At 39.1% G+C, this 13,085-nt stretch overlaps 1 protein-coding gene across 4 annotated transcripts in view; it reads right to left on the reverse strand.

The window, feature by feature from the left end:
- NFX1 (nuclear transcription factor, X-box binding 1) overlaps nt 1–13,085 on the reverse strand; it is a 79,841-nt gene that overhangs the window by 34,395 nt on the left and 32,361 nt on the right. For all 4 annotated transcript variants that reach the window (XM_060101822.1, XM_060101823.1, XM_060101821.1 and 1 more), the window contains exons 7-10: nt 11,667–11,806; nt 6,354–6,453; nt 6,053–6,270; nt 247–344 (exon numbers count right to left, since the gene is read on the reverse strand). In XM_060101822.1, the coding sequence (XP_059957805.1) occupies nt 247–344; nt 6,053–6,270; nt 6,354–6,453; nt 11,667–11,806 (556 nt within the window). The remainder of the gene's footprint in view (nt 1–246; nt 345–6,052; nt 6,271–6,353; nt 6,454–11,666; nt 11,807–13,085) is intronic.

Raw genomic sequence — 13,085 nt, forward strand, 5'->3', positions numbered from 1 at the left:
CTGAGCTCTAGAGCCCGCTCGCCACAACTACTGAAGCCCATGTGCTTAGAGCCCATGCTCCACAATAAGAGAAGCCACTGCAACGAGAAGCCTGTGCACCACAGTGAAGAGCAGCCCCCGCTCGCCGCAACTAGAGAAAGCCCGCGCACAGCAAAGAAGACCCAATGCAGCCATAAACAAACAAACAAACAAACAAATAAGTAAAAGGCATTGGGGGCAACAACTCTAGCATTCTGTAGGATTTACCTTTGTTCTGAAAGAGCATCTGCAGGAAATAACTGATGTGCGAGAGCATGGTCCACAGTCTCCTTCATGGCAGAGCTTTTCACAAGTATGAATGAAATCTTTAATAAAAATGAAAAGAGCTGAGAATGAAAATTGCAACTACTCATTTTCAGACTCCCAAATTAACTAGCCACAATGGTCTTCCACCTCTGTTCCCTGCAACTCCATCACCAGAGTTGAGGGAAGAAGGATGCTATCAATGCCTCTTCCCCGATCTACCTGCCATCTGGCAGGCTGAGCCTTTTCCAGCAAGGACAGGCCCCAGCATTAGTCACAGCAAGATGCTCTGGAGCACAAGATGCTCTGCCTAAGTCAAAGAACAGATCTTCTGACTCTTTATTTAGACCTCAAGTCTCCGGGTTAGACTCGGCTGTCCTTAAAATTGTAGCCATGGGTGACTTACTGAAGTACTCTTGACTCCGAAAATCACCTGGGGATCATAAGTAATCAGAAACCATCATCCATAATCTCACTAAGTTCTATGAACGTCTGGTGATAGGTGGCCTGCTAGTCATTCTGCTAAGCTAGATTTTAGGACAAGTCCTGTTTCAAGGACCCCATCAGGGATCATCCACAGTCTTTCTCAATGGCTGCTGTTTACATGATGTATTTTTTCCATCCTTTCACTTTCAGCCTAACTGTACCTTTGACTCTAAAGTCTGTTTCCCAAAGGTGGCATATAGTTGGATCTTTCTAAAAAAATCATTTTGACAATCTCTGGTTTTTGTTTAATTCACTGACGGTAATGTTAGTATTGATATAGTTGGATTTATGCCTGCCATTTTACTTTTAGTTTTCTTTACGTCTCAATGTCTTTTTTGTTAACTTAACTCTCCTTTGTTGCTTTCTTTGGCATTAAGTGAATATTTTCCAGTGTAACATTTTTTCCTGGTAATGGCATGTTCCATTATGTTTTGAGTTATCTTCTTAATGGCTGCTCTAGGGCTTATCATATGCATCTTATCAGAATCTACTTCAGATTTGTACCAACCTAATTCCAGTGAGATACAGAAGCCTTACACCCATATAGCTCTATTTTCTCTTCTCCTCTTTTGTGCTTTTATTGTTATACATATTACGTTTATATGTGTTACAAATTCAACAATACAATGTTAAAATTATTGCTTTATATGTTATGCCTATTAAAGAAGTTGAGAAAAGAAAGGAGAGCAAGTATGTATTTATAACTTGTTATATTTATCTTATCTACCATTACTGGTTTTCTTCATTTGTTCCTACAGATCTGAGTTACCATCTGGTATCACTTCCTTACTCCAGTACAACTTTGATCCCACCCACCTCCTTTGTGCTGTTACTGTCAGATACATTTCTATATACTGTAGGCCTAACAATACAATTATATGCATATTTTAAACAATCACTTTTTAAATCAGTTGCAAGAAGAAGAAATATGCACTTATACTTTCTTTTATAATTATGTAATTACCTTTACTCTTTGCTTTCTCTTGTGGATTTAAATTTACATCTGGGTTTGCTTGGTATCAGCCTGAAGTATATAAATACCCTTTAGTATTTACTGTAAAGTACATCTGCTAGCAGAGAACTCTGTTTTTCTCATTTTTTTTTTTTTTATAAATTTATTTATTTATTTTATTTTTGGCTGTGTTGGGTGTTTCTGTGCGAGGGCTTTCTCTAGTTGCGGCGAGCGGGGGCCACTCTTCATCGCGGTGCGCGGGCCTCTCACTGTTGCTGCCTCTCTTGTTGAGGAGCACAGGCTCCAGACGCGCAGGCTCAGTAGTTGTGGCTCACGGGCCTAGTTGATCCGTGGCATGTGGGATCTTCCCAGACCAGGGCTCGAACCTGTGTCCCCTGCATTAGCAGGCAGATTCTCAACCACTGCGCCACCAGGGAAGCCCTGTTTTTCTCATTTTTGAAAGACTTTTCCTGGATATAAGATGCTCGGTTGGTAATTTTTTTCTTTTAGCACTTTGAATAGGTCATCCCACTGCCTTCCTGTTGTGATGCAGTGTTCTCCACTGTTTCTGATGAGAAGTCCGCTGTGAATCTTATAGTAGTTCCCTAGTATGTAATGTGTCATTTTTCTCTTGCTGCTTTCAACATTTTCTCCTTGTCTTTGGCTTTCAGCATTTTTACTATGTGCCTAGGCGTGGATGTCTTTGAATCTATCCTACTGGAGTTTGTTGAGTTTCTTGGATGTGTAGATGAATGTCTTTCAATAAATCTGAAGTTTCCCACCATTATTTCTTTGAATATTTGTCTGCTCCTTTCTCCTCTCCTGGTGTTCCCATTACACATGTTTGTGTGCTGAAAGGTGTCCCACATTTCTCTTGAGGTGCTGTTCATTTTTATTCACTTCATCTTCTCTATGTTCTTTGAATTATATAACCTCTATAGATCTATCTTCACATTTATTGATCCTTTCTTCTGCCAGCTCAAACTTACTGTTGAGTCCCTTTAATGAATTTAAAATTTTAATTACTGGAAAACTCCAGATTTTCCATTTGGTTCTTTTTTATAATTTCTATCTCTTTACTGATATTCTCTATTTGATGAAACATTGCCTTTATACCTTCCTTCCTTTACCTCTTCAGGCATGGTTTCCTTTAGTTCTTTGAATATATTCGTAACGGCTACCTTGAAGTCTCTGTTAAATTTGACATTGGTCACTCTCACAGAAAACTGAAACAGAAAGTTACTGTTACCTGTGGGTTTTTTTTTTTTCCTGTTTGCATACTTTGTAGTCTTTTGTTGGAAACTGAACATTTTTGGTAATATATTGTTTGCAGCCACTCTGGATCCTGCTTCCTCTTTCCACAGCTTGTTTTTTGTTGTTGTTGTCTACTTGTTTATTTGTTTTGTGACTTAGCTAAGCTATTTTAGTGAAGTCTATTTCTATTACAGTATGAAGCCACTGGTGTTGTTCTTTAGATGGCACAGCCTTGGGCATGTGCACGGTCACCCTGGGATGACAATGGTTTTAGCAGGGCTCTCTGACTGTCTCTTTCCCTGACCTCTCTGGTTAAGCTGTCTGCCTCATTTGGTATTACACTCAGTCCTGAGGCTCCACTAATTGCTGGCTGATTGCTCTATTATTTTCAACAATGTCCTGGGGCATAAACTGCTCAGCAGTCTGATCCAATAAAATTTGGGCAGAGGTGGTCTTTGAGGCAAATCTGTGAGGTTTGTTCTGACCCCAGGATGGTTCCTCTTAGTTATCTCCTTCCCTGGGTCTCTCTGGTGAACCAGTTGGCCTATAGTTTAGCTCGTTGCTCTTAATTAAGAGGAGCTATTGTTTTCTAAAGGGCCCTTAGGTCTGAACTTCCCCACACTCTCTTTCAAATTAAAGTCAGTTCCTTTGGGGAATATTTTGGAACTCTTTCCTTATGGACTGCTTCTCCCCCCACCCTGTCATTCAGTCACTACTATGGGTGCTGGGTGAGATAGCACCCTCTAGTTTTCTTAGCTTGCTTATCTCACTGTGAAACCTCTCTCCTACAAGTGAGCTGGGGTGAGGGTGACTGAGGCCCCAGTACTCCTACCTCTTGTGACTAGAGTAGAGCCTCCAATCTATGGGTGGGCTGTGCAGAGGAAGGGAGTCCCCAACCTGTCAGCTGTGATTACCAGAAATTTAGCCTTTTCAACTTGGAGTTGGTGGGGATGGGGGGAGGAGGGGTGAGAAAAGCTGGTGGTCCACTCCTCCTAGCAAGTAACCCTAGACTGGGAGCTGAGGGTAGATGAAGCTCCAATTTCTTGGGCACACCCATCCTGAGTGGAGCTTTTGTTGAGCTGAGCTGGGAAGGGGTGGGGAAGGAGAAAGTAGGTTGTGATTCAAATGACACACACTCTTGCTGTTCTTACTGAGCTTTAGTAGATTTTCTTCAATAAAAATTTCTTCATTTGATGTATGCCCATAGGACAATTTCCAGAGACTTTAAATGGTTGCTTTTTTATAGTTTTCCCCAGCTTTGCTTGTTTTGCCCCTCATGCTACCATCCTGAAAGCAGTAGTCTTTTGTACTAAAGCTATGTGTCTAGGACGGAAATTTCCTACTGGGTGAGATACTAAGACCTAACAAGCTTTCTATAGATAAGCGAGGTCTGAATAAACATGAGAGCCACTGTTACCACTAGCCATGGGCTTTTCTTTGAGATTCTCAATCCAACTCACCTTAGTTCCTTAAAAGTGTTCCATGTTTAAAACTCTGCTGAGGTATAGCAGTTACTCTTGAGTCCCTTGAGCTGGTCTTGTCCCACCCCCAGGTCTGTTCATACTGACAATTACTGTCCTTCTCTTGCTCAAGTCTCTTTGTATTAACTATTTCACATTTCCTCTTTCTGTCAATGCCAACAAGCTACCTTAGCCTCTGGGTAGGATTTCTGGTCATTATATATGAAATTCTTACAGAACTGACCCATGTGCTTTCTGAAAAGGGAAGAACTTTACCATCCTTCTTGATTTGAAAGTCATCTGATCTCTATTTCACAGGGCTTATCTGAAGATACATTTTCACAGTAGACACAGAGAAGCAACAGACAACTGATTTTCCTGATGAGTTTGAAATGTATTAAAATATGAGAAGAGGGCATTTCTTCTCTATACATAATTTTAAAGTCAGATTGAGAAAAGGAATTAGGTAGGGTACTCCTACTGGTACTTGGAAGAAATGTGAAATCTCTCTATTTGGAAAAATGCAAACCAAACCTAAAGATTCTATCTTTATCACAGTTAGTTATAGGAACACATCTCTTATTCAGACTCACTTGCCCAATTTCATTTTTCTAAACACACAGCCTTTGAACACTCACTCAGGAAAGAAACTGCCAAGTCACTGCAAAACTGTACATATCCATATCCCAAGGACTGCCTCAAAAAGTCTCTGTCAGAAGCTCAGACTATTACTTTATAGCTAATCCCAACAAACGTTTTCTGGTTTCTATATCCAAGTAATCAGAAGCCCCAAGTCACAAGAAAGGGAAAGTGACTAAAGGTAGGCACATAGGCATACTGAAAGCATTCATAAGAAAATAAACAACCAAAAGCTTTAACAAATAAATAAAACAATTCAAACTGTACACTGCTATGGGGAAATCGCCTGAGAAACCTCAGCAAGCCCAGAGGGAATCAGTGTACTCAGCATAATACAATAACTGAGTTTCAGGGAAATGATGACTCTGGGTCAAATAAGGGGAAAGAAATTATCTTCAGTATTCTCTGTTTAAAGAAAGAAGGGAATGTAAATTTTAGAAAAATGTCCCTCCAAAAGGATGCTCAGGAGGTGTTATCCTCAGCTATATGGGAAACCTAGCTGTAGAGAAAGACATTTCTTGAGTGGTTCAAATGAATGAAGTTTAAGTGTACTGAAAATTTCAGTTCTTAAACACCTCACCCCGTTATTTTAAGATGTTTCTATTATATGAAAATGCTTCTAAACACTTATTGAACCCTAAATTAATAAAACGATACCTGGCATTCATACTAGTGTAGGTTGCTAAGAGAAATCATAAACACCCCAATGCCCACTCCCCCACAGAATAGTATCTAACCACAACTGTCCTGAGTCGGCAATAAAATACCCAAATTAGAAAGAGAGATCGTTTGGGCAAATGTGACTTTTCAGAAGTATAATCTGAGGAGGAAAGAAAAAGTACCCACACAAATTTGATCATAATATTTAGGAAAACCTCTGATATTGTAACTGGAATTAGGTACTATTTTGTTTAAGTAGCCATTGCTGCCAAAAATTTATATTCATATTTTTAAAGACAACTTTATGCCTACTAATTACCTAAGGAACCACAAGGCAGAGGCTTGCCGCACACTTTTCCACATGAAGGGACAGGATCCATGCATGTTTTCCGACTGCTACTTCCAAGTTCTAGCAATTGGCTGAGTGGGGTTTGCCCACAAGGGCAACAGCGCACCAGATGGGGGAGCCGTGGGCATGGCTGGCAGGGCTGAGGGTGGCACACCTGTGAACACATGTGGTTCCCACATTTCAAGTCCCTGTTAAGAAAAACAACAGACTATTACATAATTGTTGCATAAAATACAGCTTTATTCTAACTGAGGAAAACATCAAACCTTACTTGCCACATATCTTTAAACAGCCAAAGTCCCCAAATCCATCAGACTTTCCTACGTCTGTTCCACATAACACGTCTCGGGAGGTGCTGCCACAGTAGCATACTTGAGGACATAATTTCAGAAACAAAAGATTAGTAATCTGTACAGGTGCTTAAAATATTCTAAACAATCTATAAGAGAACACAAAATGCTATTCACTAGTGTTGATTAGACCTGATACAGAAATAGAAGTGGCTTATACAGCAGTTCTAAGCCCCACTTAAGAGCTTCACCACAGGAAAAGAATTAAAAAGGCCTTGTTAGACTCTGTCCACATCTCATGGTGCCCCTGCAGCACACCTCAACATGAGCATTAAAGTGAAGCAATCCTTTAAAGTAAAAGACTACTCTCTGGTCCATAAGGCCATGGTTGAAAACCATGGATTGTGAGGCTTTCTGGGGTCCTGTGGAGATGTTGCAGGAGATGGAAGCTAAACTGGTGGTAGTTATGGAGGAGTTGATAACTGGATTCCATCATCATTTCAATCAAGCAGCATATATTTAATACTTCATATCTTGAGGTTCACATAAAATGCTTGGAAAAAGTCTCTGATGCTAAAAAGAAATTTAAAAATAGGCACAATATAAAATCCTTATTAATTTGTATCCTATTGTTAAATTTGAAGTAATCATGTGTGAGTACTGACAATGAGTAAAAAGTGTTTCAAATAACTTGAGACTTTTATTTACTGCATAGAGAACCCAGTCTAACATCTATAGATTTTTCTATGGGTTGAAGAAATAACGGGTTACTTTATTTCTTGAGATCAGCAATAAGTATGTGTTATACTAAGGAGTTAGTTTCTAAAGCAAACTAAAAAAAAAAACTTTCTGACTAATATGTAACAAAGTCTGGTAAGGACTAATTTTCATCAACTTAGATATTTTTTCTGATAAGGGCCACTTTACATTTTCAGTTTATAATGAAAACTTTCTGTCAATAAAGACATTAACCAAGACTTGATTTTTAAAATATACATTTACTCTTCTAGTAAATACATGTGCAGTTCCATCCCCTGTTCTAAAACTCATTATCAATAAAGACTTATTAGAAGAATTAATATAGGTGCAGGAAATACAATATTGGTAGAATCAACAAATTGGTAAACAAACCCTAGCAACTGAGAGCTTCTGCAAGCAGGCTTTTCCTTGCTAAGTTTCTGCTCAAATAGAACAGAGGCTTTTTTTCAGAGACATAGGATAGCTGTGAACCAAAGAATCAAGGGTCAGAAAACTGTGACAATAACATTCTTTTCAAGTACACATGGAACATTCTCTAGGATTGACCACATACTAAGGCACAAAACAAACCTCAATAAATTTAAGAGTACAGAAACGATTTCAAGCATCTTCTCTGACCACAATGGCATGAAACTAGAAATCAACCAAGGGAAAAGAAATGAGAAAAAAACGATTACATGAAGACTAAACAACATGCTACTAAAAAATCAATGGGTTAACGAGGAAATCAAAAAGCAAACTAAAAAATACCTAGAGGCAAAAAGTCTGCAAGTAACAAATGCTGGAGAGGGTGTGGAGAAAAGGGAACTCTCTCATACTGTTGGTGGGAATGTAATTGGTACAGCCACTATGGAAAACAGTATGGAGGTTCCTCAGAAACCTAAAAATAGAATTACCATATGATCCAGCAATCCCATTCCTGGGCATATATCTGGACAAAACTATAATTCAAAAAGATACACGCACCCCTATGTTCACAGTAGCACTATTCACAATAGCCAAGACATGGAAACAACCTAAATGTCCATCCACAGATGAATGGATAAAGATGTGGTACATATATACAATGGAATACTACTCAGCCATAAAAAAGAACAAAATAATGTCATTTGCAACAACGTGGATGCAACTAGAGATTATCATACTAAGTGAAATCAGAAACAGAAAGACAAATACCATATGATACCACTTATATGTGGAATCTAAAATGTGATACAGGGCTTCCCTAGTGGTGCAGTGGTTAAGAATCCACCTGCCAATGCAGGAGAAATGGGTTCAAGCCCTTGTCCGGGAAGATCCCACATGCCGTGGAGCAACTAAGCCTGTGTGCCACAACTACTGAGCCTGCGCTCTAGGGCCTGCAAGCCACAACTACTGAAGCCCGTGTGCCTAGAGCCCAAGCACCGCAACGAAGAGTAGCCCCCACTCACCGCAACTAGAGAAAGCCTGCACATAGCAATGAAGACCCAATGCCGCCAAAAATAAAATTAAATTAAATTAAAATAAAATAAAATACGACGCAAATGAACTTATCTATAAAACAGAAACAGACTCACACACATAGAGAACAGACTTGTTTTGTGGTTGCCAAGAAAGGGGGGCTGGGGGAGGGATGGACTGGGAGTTTAGGGTTAGTAGATGTAAACTGTTACATATAGAATGGATGGACAACAGGTCCTACTATATAGCACAGGGAACTATACTCAATGTCCTGGGATAAACCATAATGGAAAATATAAAAAAGAATGTATATATATGTAAAACTGAGTTACTTTGTTGTACGGCAGAAATTAACACAACACTGTAAATCAACTATACTTTAATAAAAAAAATTTAAGCATGTAGATCTCAAAAAAAAAGAAAGAAAGAAAAGAAAAGATAAGAAAATTGTGACAATAAAAACAAAAGTAGAGCCCCTGATCAATCAGGAAATAATCTGAGTACAACACTAAAAACTCTACTATGCTTAGGCACAAGAGACAGAAATATGAGCTGATGACAGAAGAGTTGGGTGGAGTCACTGCTGGTTAAAGAGTATTAAGGAACCAAAGACAGTCTGCAGAAAGGTCTCTGTTGCCAGCCTGAACCTGTTCAGCATTTTTATCAACACATGAATGAAGACCCAGAAGGAATGCTTATTAAATCTCCAGATAAGGCTGAAAGCGATCTTAGGAGAATTACAATTCAAGAAGATAAATAAACTACACTGATGGCCCAAATGCTTTGCTAGATATTTAATATGGACAAACAAAAAGTCTTCAACTGGGTTTGAAAAATCAGCTACATACACAAAAACAAAAAGGAAGAGACTGGGATCCATACAAATCTGAAAAAAAGTGTGATTCAGCCCAATATGTATCAAGAGCTAAAAATGGTCCAAATCAAAGGGACTCTCCCACACTACAATCTACACTGCTAAAACCAAACTGTCAATATATACTTAACTCCTGCCTTATCTCAAAATGGATTTGAGGCAGCATATAAGGATATATGAGATATATCTAGAGAACGTAAATTAAAAGATGTGAAAAGAAAAAGAAAAACAATGGTAAGGATAGAGAATGAATCACAGCTAAAAAGTACACACTATAAAGATGAACATTAGGTCAGTTATACCAGCTTCCTAAGATATAGTCTGTGAGGAAAAACAACTATTCTTGGAACCAAGACCAGACAAGACTTTCTTCCAAGAGGACCCATAAACAGAATACTGAATAGTATACGGCACAATTCCCTATATAAAATCCTTATAGTGCACAGCACAAAACATTTCATTGGGGTATTTCTTGCTTTAAGTGCAAGCACAGATCAACAGCATCACACCAAAGTAAAATCTAATAAAATAAAACTATATAACCAATACATAGTAGCTCAGGATCCCTGAAGATTAGAGGCAGTCATACAAACAGAGGAACTACACAATATGTGGTCCTCTGAGACTCACTTCTTTCACTTAGTATAATGTTTTGGAGGTTCATTCACTTCATAGCATGTATCAATACTTCATTCCTTTGCATGGCTGAATAATATTCCTTTTATGGACATATCACATTTATTCCATTCATCAGTTGATAGGAATTTGTATTGTTGACACATTTTGACTATTATGAAAAATGCTGCTATGAACATATATTTACAAGTTCTGTATAGACATATATTTTCATTTCTCTTGGGTATATGCCAAGGAGTTGAATTGCTGGATCACATGGTAATTCTATGTTTAACCTTTAAAGGAACTACTGGACAGTTTTTCTTTTTCTTTTTTGGCCACACCACGTGGCTTGTGGTATCTCAATTCTCTGACCAGGGACTGAACCTGAGCCATGGCCGTGAAAGCCCAGAATCCTAACCATTAGGTCACGAGGGAACTCCTTTGGACTGTTTTCTAAAGTGGTTGTTTTATTCTACCCTTATTGTGGTTTTAATTTACATTTTCCTAGTGTTTAAAGGTGTTAAGCACCTTTCATGTGTTTATTGGCCATTAACATATTTCTTTTGTGAAGTGCCTGTTCAAGTCTTTTGCTCACTGTGTGAGTTGTTTGTCTTTTTTTGTTGATTTGTAGGAGTACTTTATCTTTTTCTTTTTTTCTTTGGTAGGAGTACTTTAAATATTCTGGATACAGTCTGTGATTTATCAATTCATTTTCTTAATGTGATAAAATTCAATTTATCAATTATTTTCTTTTACGGTTAGTACTTTTGCTGCTCTATGAAATCTTTGCCTGATCCCAAAGTCATGAAAATATTCTCTTATACTTTCGTCCGGAAACTATGTTTCTGGGTTTTACATTTAAGCCCATGACCCATACAGTATTAATTTCTGTGTAAAGAGTGAGACAGGGGTTGGGGGTCACTTTTTTCCCATATATACATCCAGCTGTTCTAGGACCATTTGTAAAATGACTCCTTTTTCCACTGAATTAACTTAATATCTTGGTTGAAAATCAACTGACTATATATATTGATGTCTATTTCTGGACTCTATAATAGTCTCCCATTGATCTAGTCTACCTTTACACCAATAACCACAATGTCACAATTACTGTAACTTTGTAGGTCTTAAAATCAGGTCTTTCAACTGTTCCTCTTCAAGATCACTTTGGCCTTTCTGGGTCTTTTTCAAGTAATTACTGCAAAAAAATTTCACAAGCAGTTACTTTTAAACAGCATTAAAAAAATCTACCATCCAAATTTTATAGGACAATGACCTATACTGGTATTATGTAACCAAAATAATGAACACCACCTAGGGAGTTCCCTGGAGGTCCAGTGGTTAAAGACTCTGCGCTTCCACTGCAGGGGGCGTGGATTCGATCCCTGGTAGGGGAACTAAGATCCCACATGCTGCAAGGTGTGGCAGAAAAATCCCCCCAAAACAAAAAACCGTCTAATCATTCATGTATCTCCAGTTCTCTCTACCCAAGGTACCAGACCTAATAGAGTCTCTGTGACTACAGGCTTGAAATAAATCCATGTCATCAAGACAGTTCCAGAAAAGTACCCAAGTACTGCTGGCTGGTGTGCTCACCACTTACCTTGGTTCAGTATGATCCGACAAGGCTGGCATGGACCCCCGTGGCACAGCTCAGCACAGTGGTGCTGACCACAATTCAAAACATTCTCACAAGGGTTAGAACAGTGGACTGACATGGCCTGACCACAGCGAACTGTGTGCCTGTAAAAATAGATGTAAAGACAGCATTAGTCTAATGTTGGATATTGAGGTCCTATTTGACAGCTAAACTTACCTTCCCCCAAAACCTACTAAACCTTTTCTCTTTGCCCAGTTTCCCCTACTTTTTGTTTCCCTCTTCCAATCATTTCCTCAATTCCTCTTCCCTTCTCCACTCTTTCTTCTTTTTCCTCCTTTGCTTTCCTTATTTCCCATTCTGCCTTTTTTCTCTCCCCTATTTTCTGGCCAGTGAGGAACTGAGGGCCTAAGTATTTGTTACAATGTGATTTCTTCTCTGAGTTGAAACAGCATGCAGGAGGGGAAAGAGCCTGGAGCTCCCATAGTATCTTACAGAGGTGGGTAGGGAGGTTGGGAGGTGTAGTTGTAATGAACATTCTTGGAATGAAAGCACAATGGCATTCTCCTGGGACCTGGCACTCTGGCATTTTAGGCAGTTATGATACTTAAGAACATACTGTATGTACTTTGATTCAGGATGGGGACATCATTCCTGGCTTTGTTCTAATAAACATCCTGATTTTGCCGACTTATTCGCTACAGAAGGATATGAGGCTGCTGCTCTTAGACAATTATCTTCAGATTCCTTTCCAGGGTAATGGTTTAGACCTTGGAGTCTACTCTCCCACAAAAAGTTTTATTCTATCCCCCTACTCCCACTTCAACTACATATTTTATTTTAAGAAGTCACTGTTACATACATAGATGATCAGTTTCCAGTGCTCAGCGTCACAGCTAACATCAACCCCTTGAGGAAGACACTATTATTTCTACCATATGATAAGAAAAATGAGGCTCACCAAGAAGAAGCAACTTGCCCAGGTCAACAACTAGTTAGTGGCAGAGCCCAAATCTGACCTGGGCTTTCTGACCCACAGCCCCTTGCATGTGACTCCCTGTAAGCCCACACTGCTACCCTTGTAAGTTCAGTAAACATTTAAAAAATGCTTATCACTGAAAATCTGCACTATCCCATCTCATCTTGTGGTTCAGAAATCATTTTGTGGTCTTAACTGGACCTCTGCAGCTATCAGTGATCCTTGCACTGACTGATAAAGCAGGAGAACTTGCATTGTAATGAAAAGAGAGTGGGCTCTGGGGCTACTTATTCTTTCATTCAACAATATTCACTGAAAACCTAGACACCAGATACTATGCTAGGCACAGATAAGTGACCCTTGCCTCCTGGACCTTAGCAGGCCTGGGTTCAATTCCTGGTTCCTTCACCCACTAGAGAGGTTAAGAAAAAAGTCCCTGTCACCTT

This window comes from Mesoplodon densirostris, chromosome 6 (assembly GCF_025265405.1).
Source record: "Mesoplodon densirostris isolate mMesDen1 chromosome 6, mMesDen1 primary haplotype, whole genome shotgun sequence".
Classification (NCBI taxonomy): domain Eukaryota; kingdom Metazoa; phylum Chordata; class Mammalia; order Artiodactyla; family Ziphiidae; genus Mesoplodon; species Mesoplodon densirostris.